The sequence below is a fragment of the Pelmatolapia mariae genome, linkage group LG1 (genome assembly GCF_036321145.2).
Source record: "Pelmatolapia mariae isolate MD_Pm_ZW linkage group LG1, Pm_UMD_F_2, whole genome shotgun sequence".
Classification (NCBI taxonomy): Eukaryota; Metazoa; Chordata; class Actinopteri; order Cichliformes; family Cichlidae; genus Pelmatolapia; species Pelmatolapia mariae.
The window spans coordinates 26,384,897-26,404,437 of NC_086227.1; the positions used below are offsets into that span (position 1 = coordinate 26,384,897).

Here is a 19,541-nt window from a genome sequence, read left to right on the forward strand (position 1 = left end):
TCATGTCTTGTTTTACCAAAGACATGATAACATAACAGCAATATAATTTTATTATTATATAAACGTATAAAATTACTACTGTTAAATATTGTCTTCACTTCTGTGTCCCCCCCCCCCCACCCATGAGTACTATTTTTATTTATGTATAATAATTTAATGTAAGTAACACTTAGAGCATAAACTACTCTGTGCATTCAGAGCAGTGAGGGGAAACCCTGCCCTTCGAAAGCTTTGAAGAGTCCTGACACTTGGTAAGGTAAGAAGGTTTAGTTTATTAATAAACATTCTGTTAGACAAAAGATCTTGTTAAATATCCTGAATTCATCTGACATTCAAGCTTTGACTAATGGCTGTGAGAGGTTTCGGAAGTTTTTCCATGTTAAGATTGCTCACATTAGATCTATTTTTTTCCTTTTCCTTTCCTGATACTTCGTTAAGCAGTCCAATGGTCAGGAACACTCTTGAGGGACTTCATGTGGTTTCTGTTGCTAGACTAGGTGAAATTGTAAATCATATGAAACCCTCAGTTAGTTTTGTGGTCTAATTTCTGCTTTTGTCTGCTTAACCATTTTGCTCTTAGTCTCAAGTAGAGCTTCCACAGATTGATTTTTATTTTTTTTTGTATTGTTGCATTGTTAACTTACGTTGTGTACTATGCTTGCAGGTGCAAAGCACTTTCAGATAATACACTTGCATTTATATAATGCTTTTCTAGTCTTATTGATGATTCAAAACACTTTCAACTACACATTTATGCAGGACTTTATTCTATAAACTTCAACTACCTTACATCCGTGATCTGTTTAGAATCACCAGTGCACGAAAATGCATGTCTTCAGAGTAAGGGAAGAAGCTGGAGTACCCAAAGAAAAATATGTGAACTACACACAGCTAAGCCCAAACCAGCTGTGAGGCAACAGTGCCTCTTCACTTGAGAGTGAAGAGATTTGGGACAGGAGTGATGGGAACACATATAGTTTTACCTTTATTACCACTGTCCCATTAATAATGCACACAGATATGACATTTTCCTTGATTTGACCTACACTGGTGGATTTAAAGTTAATTTCAGTCGGGACAGGTCAAATTTGATTGGAGCAGTCTCAGTGTACAGAAATATGTAGCACATAAATTTTAAAAAATATTTCTTTTTTATGGTTTAGGGATCCCCTTAGGAAAAGTCATCCAATTTCAAAATAAAAGAATTAATATTTATTCGTTTAGTCACATGTAAAAAGTGACCCAAACAGCAGTCTGTGTCAAAAGTCTCAAGCAGACACAGCGCCACCCTGCGGCTGCCTGAAGACTTTACAGTGATCCAACGGTTCTTCGGTTAGGAGCACAGACGGCTTTTATTTTGAAACAAACCGCGTACGGGAAGTCGGAGGGGAAAATCAGCTGGACTCCGCGGAAATTACCAACAGGAGTATTTTCCTTTTATTTAGCTAGCTAACCATCTGTCAACTCGCATTTCTCCCTCCCTTCTTTATTGCTGTCAAACCGCCACACTGGCGATGTCGGAGTCGTACGGTAAGAAAGCACTTTTGACCGGCGGCCACCGTTATCATCCTCCCGTAGCCTCAGAGATGGGATGGGGCAGGTGTGCCCAGAGAGCTTTTTCTCATCGTAAACAGATAGCTGACAGGCTAACCGAGCCGCCGCTGAAGGCTGCTGGCCTTAAAAGTTGCCTCGTCAGCGTAAGGAAACCCACAAAGGCTGTACAGCAGAGTTTAGTGTCGCCGTGTGCAAAAAATGTACCCACGGTACAAGGTTACAAAGCTCCCCGGAGGGTATCGAAAAAGACAGGGGAAGCTGACACCTGGCTGGGGCTTGGTGCAGCTGTAATATCTGACTGAGCTGCAACATTACAGTCATATATGAGGCATTGTTTTCTTAGCTTGACCATTTTACACCAAAATAATGATTATTTTGCTAGTTTAGTGGTTTAATAGTGGATGAATTCCTCCGCTGCACAGAACAGCTGACTGTAGTTTTTGTTTGCCTACATCAAAGCCTCCACAATATTTTTTTTGTGAGGGGGGGTGCTTAATTAATTAACAGCCAGGCGCTGTTTGTTGTTAAACATCTGTTTATTATGGCCAAAGCATCACAGTATTGTGCAGCATATGCTAGAGCCTGACTGATAAATGGATTTTGGGAGCCGATGTGCACAGTTTGTCACAGTTATATATCTGAAACCCATTTGGAACACCTGCCAAGAAAATTAAAGACAAAAATCAAATTTCTAGTTTACTACTCTTAAAATCATTATATAATCCACAATTTAGTCTGTGCTGGACTGTGGTGATGTGGTGATATGATTTGTCGGCATCTTGATTTTGCATTGTACTTTATCGCAGGTGATTCTTTTCTGTCTTGTATGAAAAAAATGTACTAGTCCTCTTTAGCTATAATAATACTACTGGAGTATATGGTGGTAAATACGGGTGTTTGCAAGGCTACTGCAGAGATTACTGGATTTACTGGACTTCACAACAGTGACGGTAACTCTCACCACTCAAGTGGGGGAAAACTACATTTAAATGAGCTACAAAATATATGAAGCTACAGTCTCTGATTTCTCTAGAATATTTTGAAAGGTCATGTTTACGGAACTTGAGCCACACCCTCATTTGTTTATATTTTGCAAGGAAAATAAGAAATAGGTGCAGCACTTTCTTTGAAACATGCAAAAATATATGGAAATACAGAATATAAGGCAAAAACAGAGTTTGTAATGAGTGTGAAAGTCAGGATTTGGTATTCTTCAGCACAGCCTGAACTCTGTTAGACAGGTTTTTGTAATTTCTTTAAGTAGTCTTCAGGAATAGTTCTCTGGGCTTCTCAAAGGACATTCAAAGCTCTTCTTTGGATTTTGACTGCCTTTATTTCTGATTTCTATCAGGATGATGATCCCAAACTGCCACTGAGTTTCAGTCCAGTTCTTGTGTAATTTGGCATACCTCAACCTTTTCTCCCTGTTTCCTTTCCTTAAGAACAACTGAGTTTGTAGGTGGATCAACTGAAGGATGAGTTTTATCTCTCAGGTCAAGTTATTACAGTTCACTAAAACAAAACTAAAAAATAAAACTGTTTTTTAAAGATGGACTAACTGACGTGACATTGACTAATTAAACTAAACTTATTTAGTTTGTTGTCACATGTAGCTTCATTAGGCCTTGATACATTTGGTTATTAAGGCTTGGAATGACTGTGAGCTAACTGCCTGTGTTTGTATTATAATATCTGTTCTGAACCCCTGAAAAGCACAACCCAGATTACAATAAATAAGAAAGCTAGCACTGAAGCTAAACACTAAAATGAAATGAGCAAACTCACTGTGGAAGTGAAACTAAATTGACAAGAAAAACGAGCTGGAAAATACCAAACTAAGACTACAGTAACTGAGCTTTTCCCACATTTTCCTTGTAATTTCCTGTCGTTTTAGCTAGCGTCTATAGCAACTAGTTTCATATAGTCTGATAATAATAGCCCAACTGATGTAATGTGTGTCTTTGCTTTTCCCTTTGCAGATTTCCTCTTTAAATTCCTGGTGATTGGGAATGCTGGAACGGGGAAATCCTGTCTTCTGCACCAGTTCATAGAGAAGAGGTGTAAGTCTGAAAGATCCATCACGCTCCTGACTGTTTACTGTAAACTACAGCACTACATTAGGGAATTTCTTCAGGCAAATGAGACAGTAAATATGCCAGTAATTTCCACATGTTAAAGATTCCTAGGATGGAAATCAAGTTTTCAACCTTTTAAGTCCATATTTCATGAGTGAAATAAGCAGTCAAATCAATGGATATGACTGCATTCTTAATCCATGGATTTAACTGTGTGCATGGAGCAGGAAGGGGCTATCCCCAAACTGTTTCCACAAAATAGGGATCATGAAATGGTCCAAAGTGTCTTGATATGCTGAAGCATTAAGAGTTTGCAGTCAGACAAGTGCTGTTCTCCTGGCAACCACCAAACTCAGACTTGTCCAGTGGCGGTGTGCTCTTTACACCACTGCAACTGACGCTTTAAGTTGTGTTTGGTGATGTATCGCTTGGATGCAGCTGTGTGGCCATGAAGCTATCTATGCACTGTTCTTGAGCTGATCTAAAGGCCACATGTAGTTTGGAGGTCTGCAGTGATTGACAAAATTGACTTTTTCTTTTTTCTAGACACTGTGTGTCTGAGTTGCTGTTGTTCTTAAATGCCTCCACTTTGTTATAATACAACTAACAGTTGACTGTGTAAAATTTAGTAGTGAGAAAATTTCAGACTGGACTTGTTGGGCAGGTGGCATCCTATCACGGTACCACGCTGGAATTCACTGAGCTCCTGAGATCAGCCCATTTTTTACAAATGTGTGTAGAAGCAGTCTGCAGGCATAGGTGCTTGATATTTATACACCAGTGGGATTTGAAATGACTGAAACACCTACATTCAATGATTTTGATGGGGGAGTGAATGCTATCGGCAATATAGTGTATTTGAAATTTGCCAGTCTGAGCCAATCTGATATATCGACATGTGGTCAATTTCCCCTTGTTTTTCTTGAGAACGACTTTCCAGTTCAAACATGTAGAGCTCAAATACTCCGGTGTTAACTTGGCATTGTGTAAAGTAGAGCAGTGTTAGTGTGTGAGCAGAGTCAGAGGTGAACCGATTTGCTGGAACTGCACACCAGCAGTGGAGGAGTGGGTGTCAGTAGAGATCGGAATGAAATTTCATATTCACAGATGCGAAAGGAGGCAAAAGTGTGAGTGACATCAAGCTACATCAAATTTTACACCAGGTTGAACCACATTTTAAGGCATGAAGGGATACATTTATGAAAAAACAACTTCTAAATGTGTGATTTTTATGATTGGTTCTGTTTTTTAAGGGTGAAACCAAAACCTACAACCAGACTTCAGGAGAAAAACTTCAAAGAAAATCATTGTCTCATCCACACATGCTGAAATTGGTTTCTTTTTCATTGAAGTGCAGAAGCAACAGTTGTTTTCCTTACAGCCACACAGTGATAATCATATTATCACTATTAAACCCACTTATTTAATAATATTAATGCATTTACATGTTTTATTTATTTATTTTTTTTTCTAGTCAAGGATGAATCTAACCACACAATCGGAGTCGAGTTTGGCTCTAAGATCATCAGCGTGGTCAACAAAATGGTCAAGCTTCAGATTTGGGACACCGCAGGACAAGAGAGGTTCAGGTAGGAAAAAAGCCCAACGTGAATATGCACTTTGCACACAAGTCATCTCTGTTATGCTGCAGACATTCAGCTAAGAGTACTATAGCTTAAAGACCAGAGTAACAGACACAGGAGTTTTGGAAGGTAACGGAGAGCTCAAAAAGCTGCAGTTATTAAACTGGGCTGCCTAATTGATGTCCTGAGTAAAACAGGAATAGTTTTGTTGCTTCTGATTATGTTATTTATTCCATTTTCTGCTATAGCTGCTATAGCAATTTAAGGACAATCTGGTAACGATATTTTCCAGAATTGCCTGGTTTTTTTTTTTGAGGTAGCACTCGCCAGGAATTGGTTCTGTTGTTTTGTCCTGGCTGAATGCAGCTGTCTGAACAGAGGGTGCACTGAGCAGCAAACATGACACCCACTCACTAGTGATGCATGCCCCAGACGGTTAGAAGGTCTGTCTGTGCATTGCCACAATCCAGCTCACGTGGACTGTGGCGCTAGCAAGTTAAAGACCAACCTGATTAAACTGCAGCAGACATTTGCATCCTTATGTAGGTCTCTACAAAGTTCAGGAGTTAAATGGTTTTCACACATGCATTGATGTTTTTTCTTTTCTTCAGGGGGAATGTATTGTATACTTCCTGATTGTTCTCAATGTATGTCTACTAATCTGTGTGTGTCTGTGTGTTAGGTCTGTGACCAGGAGCTACTACAGAGGAGCAGCAGGAGCCCTGCTGGTCTATGACATCACCAGGTATCACACAATGTGATGCTAGGCTTTTCACAGTTCTCTAATTTGTTCCTCCTCCTCTCCTCTCTCCACCCTCTTGCCTAAGACTAAGAGGAATTGAGGATGCACAAACTGAGAAATATGATAGGCTCTGTGTTTCAAGCCTCTAATTTATTTTTGTTTTCTAATTAGCTCCCACATCTGTTCCAAACTGTAACATGTCATTACCTGCCATCCTTTTTATTATTATTTTTTGTTGCAGTCGAGAGACGTACAACGCTCTGACCACATGGCTGAGTGACGCGAGGATGCTGGCGAGTCAGAACATCGTCATAATCCTGTGTGGGAACAAGAAGGACCTGGATGCTGACAGGGAGGTCACCTTTCTGGAGGCTTCCCGCTTCGCTCAGGAGAACGGTAAGACCAGCAGCTGATTATTGGGAAGGATCCCTGTTGTTGTTAGATGTGTAGACCATCAACTTCAAAGAATTATTGAATTATTATTTATTATAATGTGTTTTATTACAGAACTGATGTTCCTGGAGACCAGCGCTCTAACAGGGGAGAACGTTGAAGAGGCCTTTGTCCAGTGTGCTCGGAAAATCCTCAACAAGATAGAGTCAGGTATGAGCTGTATTCAACACGCATAGCTGTGTGAACCCCAGCTCTTATTCTGTCAATCCACAGGATTCTGTATATATCTTAACACCACTACCTCAGTCAGAAACAAAATATTTTTACATCATTTAGAAGCCCAGACAGCTAACCCATTAACTAGCTGGCCTACAGCATTGTTCCAGGAAATGTCAAACTTTAACAAAAGGCTTTAGCAAAGGGACAAACTCGGTGTACTTATATAGATGATTAAACCCTTTTCTTAACGGTCAGTAAACTAAGCACAATAGGTATAAGTTGGTTATCTCGCTGACTGTTCACTCATGTGATCTCTTGTGTTTCAGGGGAGCTGGATCCAGAAAGGATGGGCTCAGGTATCCAATACGGCGACGCTGCTTTACGACAGCTTCGCTCTCCTCGTCGTGCTCAGCCACAGGGCACCCAGGAATGCGGCTGCTAGTGGACGTGTCCTGTAACACATACAGACAAGGTGAGGGGGGTCCTGAGTCTGTACTGTCTACACAGCATTAAAAAGAAAAGGTTTCTGAGGGCTTTCAAATAAGGAGAACCTGTGTTTAGAAGCTGAAATTATGCCTTCTGCTCCCTGCAGTGTCTCTCAGATGTGCAGACTCAGTAATTCTATATTTAGTCAGTGCCCATTTTTGCTTCTGCGCACTTGATCCACCCATCATTTGAAAGGAAGCCTTCATTATGATTGTCCAGGACACTAATCATGAAGGCTGTAATATTTAAATAGTGTCATAAAGTAAAAGGTGGATGCTATTCCATTATTGTATGTTATTGCCTACATATTACACAATAAGATGAACTTAGAAATTCTGGTGTCCAACACTATTTGCACCAGATTTTGGCTGCACTGATGCCTGATCGCTGATAGAAAGTCGTTACACCACAGTTCCAGCTGCAGTCTGACAGTTTTCCCTGTTTACATGTCAGATTATTGCTTTTGCATGATATTATTATTATTATTATTATTAGCAGCAGAACACTATGAAGCAGTTTTGCTGATTCCTACATTTGAAGTCAGGTAAGTACTCCTCAGGGCGCTAAAAACCAAACCAGCAGCAGATATTTAAAATAGCTTGATTAATAGCGATGATCTCATCTATGACTCTCGAGTAAGTGGAAATGTTTAATGATTCAAGTTTGGGGTTTTTTTTTGGTTTTTTTAAGTCTCATTCCAGCACATGTATTTACATGAAGTGAAATTACAGTTTTAATTTTTTGGTCCCTGTTCAGGCCAATGAGGATAAAACACATCAAGAGCGACAGAAACAGAAAAAAGAGCAAGAAGTATATTTACAGTGTAAATGACAAGTCAGTTTCCAAGTGTCAGAGTTGTAGCTGAGGATCACCAGAGTTGAAGAGACTCCAGGGAGAAACGATCACTGAGTCTAGTGGTTCTGCTCTGCTGGGTCTTTAAAGACACAGGAGACTCTTTTTCTGGAACTGCTGGTGTTTGATGAGGATGAGTCAAAAAATAATTTGAGAAAATAACCTCAATTCAATTTTGACTTAATGTTGTTTTTTTTCAGTGGCAGATTCAAATTTTTTGTAATAGCTAGTTGGTCAAAGCTCTGCAATTCTTTCTTGCTTCATAATGATGAGAGCTGATTAAGATAACCTTTATTAACCTTTATGATAAAGAGGGAAATTTGTTAATTACTGGGTGGACAGCCTGATATTGATAAGCTTTTGTGTATTTCTGCAACATCTGTGTGTTTTATATGCAGGTTTGTGAAGACCAGGAGAAAAACAGCCATGTGAGACCTGATAACGTGGGGTTCAGATCGCTACGCTGGTGACTTCTCCCCGACCTTTGACCCCTAACCTTTGCACGGACCCCTCAGAACCTTGTTGCCATGCAGATAGCTCAAAAGACTTCCCTGCCACGCACCCTCCCAGAACTTAAAGATCTCCAAGGTAACCAGAGATCAGCCAACAGTCTGCTCTTCTATTGGACCAAACTGTCCCTCCAACCAAGACCACCCCCAACACTTCTCTCGTCCACACACCTGCCAACCCAAATGACCACATTTTAGATTTCCCACTTGCTCCAGTCGACCCTCCAGCTACTTAAACAGACAAACTAAATACAGATTTTTGGAGCTGCACAGACCTTTAGATTGAGCTAAACTAACTGCCCCCTGGCTCCAGCTTGATAGTTAGTGTACTGATGCGTGGTCTTGATTTTCTCAGAAAAAAAAAATTTCTCATCTTGTGGAAATATTTCTTTGACCACATGCTAATTTAAGTCCCTTCCCTTCCACAGGTCCTCTGCTTCTCTTGCTCTAATTATCTGCTAACTCCATGCTTGCATTTGCAAACACACCACTAACAGTCACCTGTGTAGCTGTGCAGTTTGCACTTCTTGTGTGCCACCTCCACTCCCTTTATTCACCTGATATCACGGTTTGTATTCTTCTTAAAATATCCAGACCATCATTGCAACTGAATAATTATGCATAGGATGTGATGTCATAGGTTTGATGTCACAGGAGGAAAAAAAGATGAGGTTGTGGTGGATGAATGGTTCAAATCTGAGTGTTGGATGGGATGAGAATTGGCACCTTCAGATCAGACCCCAGGCTGTAAAAGGGTGAATTACCCGCTTTCAGCTGAGACTGAAGCAGATTAATCTACCTGTCCTCACCTGTGGCCACAAGCTGCAGGTGTTGAACTAAAGAATTAGTGGACGAACTTTCCCCAGCTATAGTGTATGGGGTCTGTTAGAGATAGAGTAAGGATCTCAGTCAGTAGAAACACTGCTCCTCCATGTTGAGGTGTTTGATGCATGTCCTATGGGCTGTCCTCAGACAAGCTGTTGAGATTGTATCTCTCAGCTGGACCATTAAAAACTGTGGACGCTGGGAACAGGGAGGGTCTAGGCATCTCTGCTTAGACTGCTGCTATCATGGCCTTCAGCAGGAAATGAGTGGATGAGAAACACTTAATTTGTTTCTCAAAAGACGGGTGGGTGTTTCAAGCAAAAGCAAACATGGAAATATTTGTACTTCCATGACCTGTTACATTTTCATCGTAAAAATGTGTTTTGAGAAAGGGGAAAAATACCATATTTTATTAGAATTAGCAGAAACATGGATCTTTTCCTAAAACAGAGTCTTTAACGATGTTATTTCTCTATTAAAAAGCATGAGTAATCAGTAACAGTGATGGTCCCAGGGCAACACCTTAATATTGATATGATATTGCAGGAAAAACACACACACTTTTACATCCCCCTTTTTCTCTCCTCCGTCTCCCCTAAAGCATCCCTGTACCTGTACAGTGTTTCTGTAAATAGACTGACGCATGTTTTCTCAAACAAAATATCAGAGTATTTCATTATGAAGAGATATTATGTGTATATTATAATAGATATCATATTCAGCATCTGCTTCATGCTCCACTGCATCATTATCATTTGAAGCGACTATACACTGGCAACTTGTAGCAGGATACTGGTGATGGGCAGTACTCTGTATAATTTTTTTTTTTTTTTTTTTTGTTAAAGAGGACAAGCTGATTCAGATTTTATTAGGAATTATGAGGGGAAAGATTCTGGAACAAATTTTTATTTGTTATTTTTGTTTTGTTTTTTGACAAGCTCACAGATAATAAACAGAGGAAGCCTGACATGTTCTGAGTAGACACTGGGCTTTCATTTGTGTTAAATGAAGTTACATCTTTGAATTCACAAGTCAGCATCCGCAACTGAGTAAAACGTTGGTGTAACACTTTCTTTATCCAAAGTTTTCCACTTAAGTCTAATGACTGATCTGTCGTATGTAAATGTTGCCTGTTTACATGAGTGCTGACTGCTGCCAGATGTGGGGTCATACTAACTTGTTAGTTTTTAAGTTTTAACAATGGTTTGAGGCTTATCCAGTGTGTGCTTTACTCCTTGTTATCTCCTGTTGTTAACTTTGACCATGTTAAGTCAGAGGGAACGATTATGAGGCGTGTTTTGCATCAGAGCATTCACGCGTCACATCAGCTCAGATATACTTTAGATCAGGGGTGTCAAACCCATTTTACATTTTGGGCTACATATAGCTCAATTTGATATCAAGTAGGTCAGACCAATAAAGCTAATGGCTAATAACATACAGGCTTACAGTTGAAAATATAAAGGCGTAAATTACAGGAAAACCACTGGCAGTTCATTACCTCCCAGTTACCTACTTATCATTTAATTAAAAAAACAGACATTTTCTGTTAACTTATAATATGTTTTTATTGTGGACCAAAAAACACACAAAAAATACCAGAAATTTCTATAGTGAAACATGAAAAAAAGGTTTTCTGTTATGTGATGGAATACTAACAATAATAAGAGAGTCCAAAGTTTATGCCCTTGTGAAGATTTCACATTTTCCAAAGCCATACGAGGGGCCTTCTCTGGCCCCCGGGCCATACGTTCAACTCCCCTGCTTTAGATATTAGCCTTTTCAAAATGAGGATTTTGAATCAGACACTTCAAATGTTTCCCATCCTTCGGTGTTTGATATCTGATGGTGGCTTTGGTTGTTCTGCATCATGTGTTTCTCTCATCAGGTCATTTGTTTGTATTTATGTGTGTCCTTTTTTCCTGTCATTATGAATATCATAGATTTATAATTTATTATGTATGATAAAGGCATATGTTTTTAAAATAAATACTACTACAAATCCAGCATTGTCTTTACTAAACAAGGCTTTTTCCCTACAATCTTTAACCAAGCACACACCATTTCAATGAGCTTTGTGAGCTCTGATGGATGGAATATAGTCAAAGGTAAAATCAGAGGATTCATTTTAGTTATAACAGTCATAGATTCAGTAAAGGGTCATTCAATATAAAATCAATCAAATATGAAAAACGTTCCCACTTTGACAAACTTGTTTTGGATCTAATCTGAAATATTGAAACAATGATATAGAACGTGTGAATACCAGTGAAGTTTCTCAGTTTCACAGCTGTAACGTACAGTACTGCATGTGCATATTTACTGCATTTAAATAGCAGTCCTCTAATCTTCTTGACCACTTATTGCACTTTAGATGTCCAGTGTCAATGTTGAAAAGCCTGCTTAGCTTCTGAAATCAGATGAGATAGCCGTGCTCTGGACATACTCTATGAGATGAGCCTGGTTATCAAATAGTAGGTAAAACAGAGATCTTTCATGCGATCCACCTAACCCAAATGGTAATAAAAGCCTTGAAAATGTATTTATATATATTGTATATATTTGCAGGACCTTTAAAATTGTACATGGCCTTATTAAATATGCTAAATTTATTGTACAAAAACTTAGTGTAAACAGACTTATTCCAGTATACAGCAGGTGCTTGATAATGTACTACGAGGTACTGAGAGACCACACCATGTCACTGCAAGAATCAGGATTAAGAGACAATGAAAATGGCCTGTTGATATTAAATCAAAGTCTTGAGAATAATCACAGATGTAAATGTATTTTATTAAAAGCTCAGCGTAACACCGCATAAGCCCACCTGTTTTAAATCCTTTAATTATGACAATGAAGCTTGTTCAAAGCTCAATATGTAAACAAAGAATGTACAGAATTAAGCAGTTTTACAGTGTCGTAGTTGTTACATCTGTTGTCAGTAAACTAGACCAAGTACATCAATTATTTGTCATGCAAGTGCCTTCACAATCACGTGAAACTCATTTTTCACTAAAATCATCCTGCACTGTGAAGCGTGAATGAGTAACATGTCAGGAATGTTTTGGCTTGGTGGATTTCTGCCACACATTATCATGTAAACCTAAGAAAAAACACATAGTATGTAAAATATCTCCTGACTAGAGGTACACGTCTAAACAGTCTAAGCAGGAAGTCGACTATAAAGCTTTGTCCCAATAACTAACAAAGAAGTAAGGAATGTATCATCCTGCTTCCCTCCTGTTTTCTGAGATTGTCAAAGTTCATCACATCTAAAATCACAATGGCTCAAAACCGACTTTTAAAGCATCAAAATATTGCACCAAACTGCATTTCAATATAACTTAAAAGCAAATCTTAACAATGTAATACTGAACTCAAAGTTTCAACATTCACGGAAATCAAGTGTTAAAAATTAAAAACAAAAGTAAAGCGGGGCCACTAACCAAACTATCATCTGCAAAATATTTACACCAACAACAGCTGAAAATGTTTGTCCACCAAGTCTTAATGGCACAAAGCTTATTTTATCTTTGTTACATTACTAGATCTGACTTCTTGTGGTTTGAACAGTCATTATTTGAGTTTTACTTTTGTCTAATGTTCATAAATTAATTACATGAAAACAACACAGTGATTAAATGATCAAAGCGCTTCATGACTGGCTGAAAACCAAACAGTACATCAGCATAATGTGTTTGTATGCATTTCCTGTTAATGGTTATTTAAGCTGTAGCTGACTCTAAATTAATAACGATAAAGACGTTTGGCCTCAACAACAAACCAAAGGGAGCTCAACACACTCTGAAATGCATGCAAGTAGCAATGAATTTTTTTAAGTATCTTCCATCTGCCAGCGCATCAACCGCAAATCCAACGCTCAATTAGACAGGAGGTTTTAAATACAGAGGCTTAAAACAGAGCCAAATCACGCAGATTAAAATATTTTGATATTTAGTTTTGCTAAATATCAAATATTAAATTGCTGAAAACAACAGGACAACACAGATTTTGGTTGCCTTTCATGTATGTGCTTACATAGGTACTAGTCAAACCCTCACAAAGCCCTATTCAAAAACTGGAAATATTTCTAGAGGACACAAAGAGATGATAAACCAAACTATTAGGAAGCTTTTTTTCCTACCACACCAAAAACAAACAAACATACATTTTGACTAGGACTCTCAACATTAACGCATTAACGTGTCATCACGATTAACGTGATTCAAATTTTTAACGCGTTAATCATGATCACGGATTAATCTGCGTTAACGCGTTAATGTTGACAATCCTAATTTTGAGCCGTAAGTAAAAAAATGTATGTATTTCAATTTCAAGTTATTTTCAGAAGTTAGTTAGTCAAAGATTTTACTCATGGATGCCAAAAAATATTTGTTGTCCATACAGCTTCCATACATGCTTGTTGTTTTTGTGATTTAAGTTATTGAAGTCAGCAAAAGTCAGCAAAAGTCGATAGACTGTGCTCCGTCAGCCAAACACAGTCTAGCGTTTTTGCGTTCTCTGTAAATCTTTCAGGTGTTGTCTGTGCAGCACTTCTCTGTAGTTGGTTATTTTCTATGAATGTTCCTAAATCTGCTTGTGTTTTTTCTATTTACCTGTGCTTTTAAAACAAAAAACTGCAGTGTGTTCAACTCTCTCTGATGCTGCTGCTACTTGCGTGTGTGGATGTATGAAGGAAAGTCCGGAGTATCTACAATACCGTTGAGACCTTAGCACCAAAATGATTAAGAACAAAGCAATGCTATCAGTTATAAAACCACTTTAAGTCACTAACGCATCAGAGTTCATGAGAAACACTTGAAAATGCAATGTCACAAAACATGTGTGATTTTCACTGTCAGCATAAAGTGAGTCACTACCTATCAAGTCTGAACCATCAAGAGGGACACAAACATGAAGCAGCTCCCAGCATTAAAAATCCACTCTTATATATCAATATATCTATACATCAATTAAGTGTACTCAGCTGTACTCTGCACAAATAGGAAAATATGCACATTAAAAGTCAAGTGAATTTGAAATAAACTTTCATCTGGTTGAACTACTCTGAGTTCTTGGTATAAATTTGTGTGTCTGTGTGCACACACAGGAAATGACGTATTATTATATACGTTCACACCATTGTTCATTTTACCTCAGAAGAACAAGGCTCTATCTTTTCGACATGTCCCACTGTAGTTTGATATCTATGTATAAAAATATGGGTACATCTTATACAGCATGTATTTAAAGGGGCTGCATCAAAGTATGGCTTTGACATACACTTGGGACTCCTCATCCTCAACTAAACTTGTGTATTACAGACGTATGCATTATTTTTACATTTGTTATAAAGTATCTTACTCTGTAAAATACATATTATTGTACTGTCTTAGTAAAAGTGGTTTATAGAAACGTGGAGGAATAAGCCACACAGTGAAACTTAACATTGCAGGAAAGTCAGCTTCCATCCTGAGAATCTGTATGAATCCATTTCATGTTATCATTTACATGTGTCGGTGTTTAACCCTCAAGTTACTATGCTCCTTTAGCCACTAAAATGACCAAGTGTGGTCATTTATGACCCTATTATATGCAAGAACTCTTTTTTTAAAGGGCTTTGTTAGTGCTTATCATACCTATGTTCTAATATCATTCAATAATGCTTTTTTATATTGTTTATGCAAAAAAACAGACTTTATTGTCTATCTGTTACTTCTATTGAAACTATTTTCTTTGTTTCAATAATACTAGAAAAAAAAGATTCATTTTAAACCTTGAGGTATGTTTGTTTTACAGCATGCCAATTTTAACTCTAAAATATAGGGGGAAAAACATTTAAAAAAGGAACTGCAGAAAACTCTAGATGAAGTAACTAACAAATTCATAGTAGGGAAAGTGATCCTAGTATAAATATAGTCCTACTCGGCCACTTGAAGTTTAAACTTTAGAGGTGAGAGGCAGTGATGGCTTCGGTTTTGTGTTTGTTGTCTAGAGTCATCCTGATGTAGAGGGTCTTTTTCCCTGTTTGTGTCCTATCGTGAGCGAGCCGAAAAGCAACGCATGTACTCAGTGAGCCAGGGGTTGAACTCAGGTTGGACCACTTTTCTGGCCTTGTCCAGGTCAGCAGACTTGGCTCTCCGCCGCTCAGACCGCTGAGTCTGGATCTGACGCTCCACCTCCCGCCTGGTCTTAGCACGCAGAGCCGATTCATGGATCTATCAGGTAAACAAACGTACAGTTTAACAACATCCTGCTGAAGCTTCTGTATGTACCTGTCAACAAACCCACTATGACAGTAAAATAACCTCATTAGTCGAAGCCGCTGGGCCAACGTTGTGTGTCTTCCTTCCTGCAGTGTCTGCATCTTTCTCCCCCGAACCATACAGGGCGAAAGGATGTCTGCTCTCCTTACTGTCCTCTCTGGGCAGTTGAGATGGTGCAGGCCTGACCCGCTGTGATCGCCGGGGTTGCCTCGAGGACTTTGAGGGTTTACTCTGCTGTGGTCGGGGTCCTTCAGGGTCTCTCTCTAAAAACAGAAAAAGCAAACAGGCTAAAGCACCACCAACATGGAAGAGGAACTCCCAAAATAAACCAGAGGCACTATAAACTATCTATGGACGTTGCTTATAACAGAGAGTTAATTAACTTTAGTTAAGACTTCTTTTCAAGAAAATGACATGATAATAAATAATAATCACTAGCTGATGTTTAAAATCCTTGTTTTAAAGTGTGTATAATCACAGAGTCGGGTGGTGTACACCACAAGGCAGAAAACTAAAGCCTCTTTACCACTATAACCTACTCAGCTCGACTCTACTCAGTTTCGGTTATTTTACGTTATAATTGAGTACCACCTCAATGTGCATTGGGTCATAATTTTATTGTTTGCTATAAGTAAAATACGAATTGACTTCACCTAAATCAACTTTCAGTTCATCATTTCATTAACTATGTTTATTATAACGCTTATTTATTTATTTATTTATTTTTAATTGACTCAGCAACTGTTAATTACTTACTACCTCTGTTGCTGGCTCTCTGCTCCTCTTGTAGTACTTTTGTCTCCCTCATAGCATCAGACGCTGGGCCAAAAGAGCAAAGAAAATCGTAAGTTACAGTAAAGTATCAAGCATGTATGCCTACAATGCAGTAATAGGGCCACTGAAAGAAAAACAAATAAAGGAGACGGACAGGAGGGCTGAAATTTGGAGAATAAACTGAAAGCTTTGAGTCAAAGACTTAAGATTTTTTCCAAGAACATTTCTGAGAAAAAAAAGAGGCATTAGTGGGGGGTTTTATTGGCCAGTTAATGAGAAAACTGTCAAATATAGCAAACTTTTTTAAAAAGTAAAAAGACACTAGTTTATGAAAAAGTGAAAATTTAAAAGAAAGAAAAAGCAGGCGAATTTAGTATTAAAATATGTCAAATTTACAAGACGTTTTTAAGATAAACGTGAACGGCAAAAATATGAAAACACTACAGTAAAAGTGGCAAATTCAAGGACAAAATAACTAAAATACTCTTTTAAATCCCAGAAAAAATAATTATATTTAATATATATATATATATATATATATATATATATATTGCTTTTTATGTTGCCAATTCATTTTTTCTTATAAATTTACCTGTTTTCCTAATAAATTTGAAACTTTAATCTCCCAGCCCTTTATTATTATGATTATTATTATGATTATTATATTTTAGGTGGCTTTAATACATAATATTTAATATGATACATCCCAGTATGTTATTAAGGGTTTTATACAGATTACCATGAACTGCAGACTGTGCAGCAGGCCCTGTGTCCTCCTCCTCTTCTTGAATAGGAAGCCTGGGGACGGGCCCCGAGGTTCTGCTCTGCTCCTGTTGTGTGTCCGTCCTCGCACCCCCACACTCCTCTAGCTCAGCCTCCGCGCGGCCACCGGTATCCTCCTGGTCCCGTACCTGGTTCTTGCTTGGAGGAATAGGAGGACTTCTACCTCCCGAGTCCGAGTCAGTATCGGAGCCGCTCCAGAACCAGGGGTTGTGCGTGTGTTCCAGCAGCCTGCGGGTCAGCCTGTACTTCAACATCTCCTCGTAACATTTAGTGTACGTGTCCCATTTGGGATCTTTGAACTTCTTCATGTACTCCGAGCGGATCCTCTTCGCCACCATCTTGCTCCTCTGAAAACTCTTTAAACTGAAAAAACAGCTTGTTGTTACTCACGCAGAACACGTTGTTATAAGCCTAAACAGCCTCCACGCCCCTTTCCACACAGCTCCGTGTTTGTTAGCACCGCCAGACATTTAAAAGATAATGGGGAAGCCGTTAAAACCAATGACGGAGCAGCACGAGGGGTTCCCCCTCCTCTAAGGAGCCCGCCTACATCCTGTCGAAGGCGGATGCAGGCGGGGGGCAGTTTGCCTCCTTGGGTTAGGAAAGAGGACAAAAGACAAATCTGGGGAAATTATATACTAAATGATCTATTTTCATTAATTTAATCGGCGTTTCATTTTTTTAAATGGCCTCCAGTAAAAACTGTTACAACGTTAAGAGCAGAAAGTTCCTGAACGCGATGACGTAAGTGCCACCTTCTCCTCTGATTGGCCGCAGAGGTGTAAACTGCTCTTGAATATTCCAATTTACAGGTCGGCCACAAATCAGTGTGAAAAAAAGGAAACAAAAAACACGACAGGCTGTGAAACGCATTCAGCTACAGCTCTACAAGCCTGTCCTCACTGCTGAAAAATGCTGCTTCCGTAGTCCAGCTAATCAACACATGCGTACAGAAAGCACAAGCGTACCATACGCCATTAGGCTATAACTGAGAATCAGTGAGCTGGCTATTTATTGCCTGTAGCTTTTATAGCTATTACCTCCTCATGACAAATGTGTTATTTATAGACCTCCATTATTAATCATATGGCGCTAATACTGACACACGGCAGCGATAATCGCCTGTCAGCGCCCGCAGGTGAAGCGCAGTAAACGTTAAATGTCACAGACCATCCATCGTCACTACTCAACAGCAGTGCGCGCCTCGCACGGAGAAATTCGGGGCTGTAACGGTCTAATTTTGCGTACAGTAAATATACTCACACCGGGGTCGGATTTCGCGGAAGCAGAGCAGAACAGATGGCGTTCACAGTGCCGCTGCTGTAATCACAAACTGGACTGAGTCTCCGAGCTTAGCTCCGCCCACCTGAAGACGTTTTTAAAAAGCCAAACACACCCGCAACAGGTGGCCCCGCGCCGGGATATCAGGAATGCCGTCTGTGCGGCCATGGAACTTGTACAAAATGCCAAAATAGGATGAAAATACAGTTTGTTTTTGTCGTATAAAGTATGACCCGTTTAGGATTCAGTGATTACACCTAGCCCGACGTGTTAATTAAGATAAATGGTGCTCTGTAGGGGGGAAAACAGGAAACATTTTGTCTTACAATAGGCTACTCGGGTGCTATAAATGATGTGCGCGCCTGCAGCCTACTCCCAAACCTACATCTACAGAACCTGTGAGCTTATAGGCATATAAGGTATAATCCTGCGGAGATGACCCACTGTACCCGGGGTCTGGTTGTGTCTAAAGATGGTCTGGGGGCCGGTGGGTGAGCTCCTATGGTAGTGCGGGGAGGGTGTCAGGTGTCCGATATGCTACTAATCCAGTCAGTCTAAAAGGCTGAGCTGCTGCTGCTGCCTTTGCGCATTCCTGGCAAGTCAAACACCGACTGTCGGCAACTGCTCGAAGGCGTCGCCCTTCAATACCTCTTTCACCTAGCAGCCCCTCCTCCTGCCTCTCGTCCATCCAAATATGATCCAGACATTCGTGCCAGCTCGCATTTAGATGTCCATGAATGTGCCCTGCACCTGGTCTTTCGTGGAACAATTAGCCGCACTATGTTTCGTTTAGTGGTTATCCCGGTTTATTTCCCCCAGTTCTTGCAGGATTTGTTGAATACTGAAATATTGCATTGTTTGCTTAAGGCAAATTTATCTTTTAAGAGATAAAAATGTATTTTTCGTCTGATTTCCCTGCGCTTTTCTTTGTCATCCTCTGCCACTACCGGAAAAACAAGACCAGGGGCAAAGTTACCAAATAATGGACTTTAATAAATTATCAATATGTATATACACTTACATTCACATGTGTTGGGCAACATGTTGTTCTTATTTTTTTTATTAAAGTTTTTTTGGTGGATGCATGGTTCAGTGGTGGTTTTCACAGCCTTTCTCCGTGCAACACAGACAACAGACAGCCATAAAATATGCACATTTTTGAAAGGATTAAAAAATGCATATGAATGTCAGCAGCGCGG

General features: G+C 39.3%; 2 protein-coding genes across 3 annotated transcripts; one reads left to right on the forward strand and one right to left on the reverse strand.

The window, feature by feature from the left end:
* The first annotated feature begins 1,380 nt into the window (after nucleotides 1–1,380).
* rab4a (RAB4a, member RAS oncogene family) lies at nucleotides 1,381–11,249 on the forward strand. Its single transcript, XM_063477368.1, has 8 exons — nucleotides 1,381–1,530; nucleotides 3,534–3,614; nucleotides 5,104–5,218; nucleotides 5,895–5,957; nucleotides 6,196–6,350; nucleotides 6,462–6,557; nucleotides 6,893–7,038; nucleotides 8,303–11,249. Exons 1-7 carry the CDS (start codon nucleotides 1,515–1,517, stop codon nucleotides 7,006–7,008), a joined length of 642 nt encoding a protein of 213 aa, XP_063333438.1. The 5' UTR covers nucleotides 1,381–1,514; the 3' UTR covers nucleotides 7,009–7,038; nucleotides 8,303–11,249.
* A 593-nt stretch (nucleotides 11,250–11,842) lies between these two features.
* On the reverse strand, nucleotides 11,843–18,406 carry ccsapb (centriole, cilia and spindle-associated protein b). 2 transcript variants are annotated; one of them, XM_063477370.1, is made up of 5 exons: nucleotides 18,325–18,406; nucleotides 17,018–17,424; nucleotides 16,264–16,323; nucleotides 15,547–15,767; nucleotides 11,843–15,456 (listed from the first exon to the last, which is right to left on the reverse strand). In XM_063477370.1, exons 2-5 carry the CDS (start codon nucleotides 17,397–17,399, stop codon nucleotides 15,274–15,276), a joined length of 846 nt encoding a protein of 281 aa, XP_063333440.1. In that variant the 5' UTR covers nucleotides 17,400–17,424; nucleotides 18,325–18,406; the 3' UTR covers nucleotides 11,843–15,273. The 2 variants fall into 2 exon arrangements, with proteins under 2 accessions (XP_063333440.1, XP_063333439.1); XM_063477369.1 differs by having other exon boundaries at nucleotides 16,261–16,323.
* Nucleotides 18,407–19,541: the final 1,135 nt, after the last annotated feature.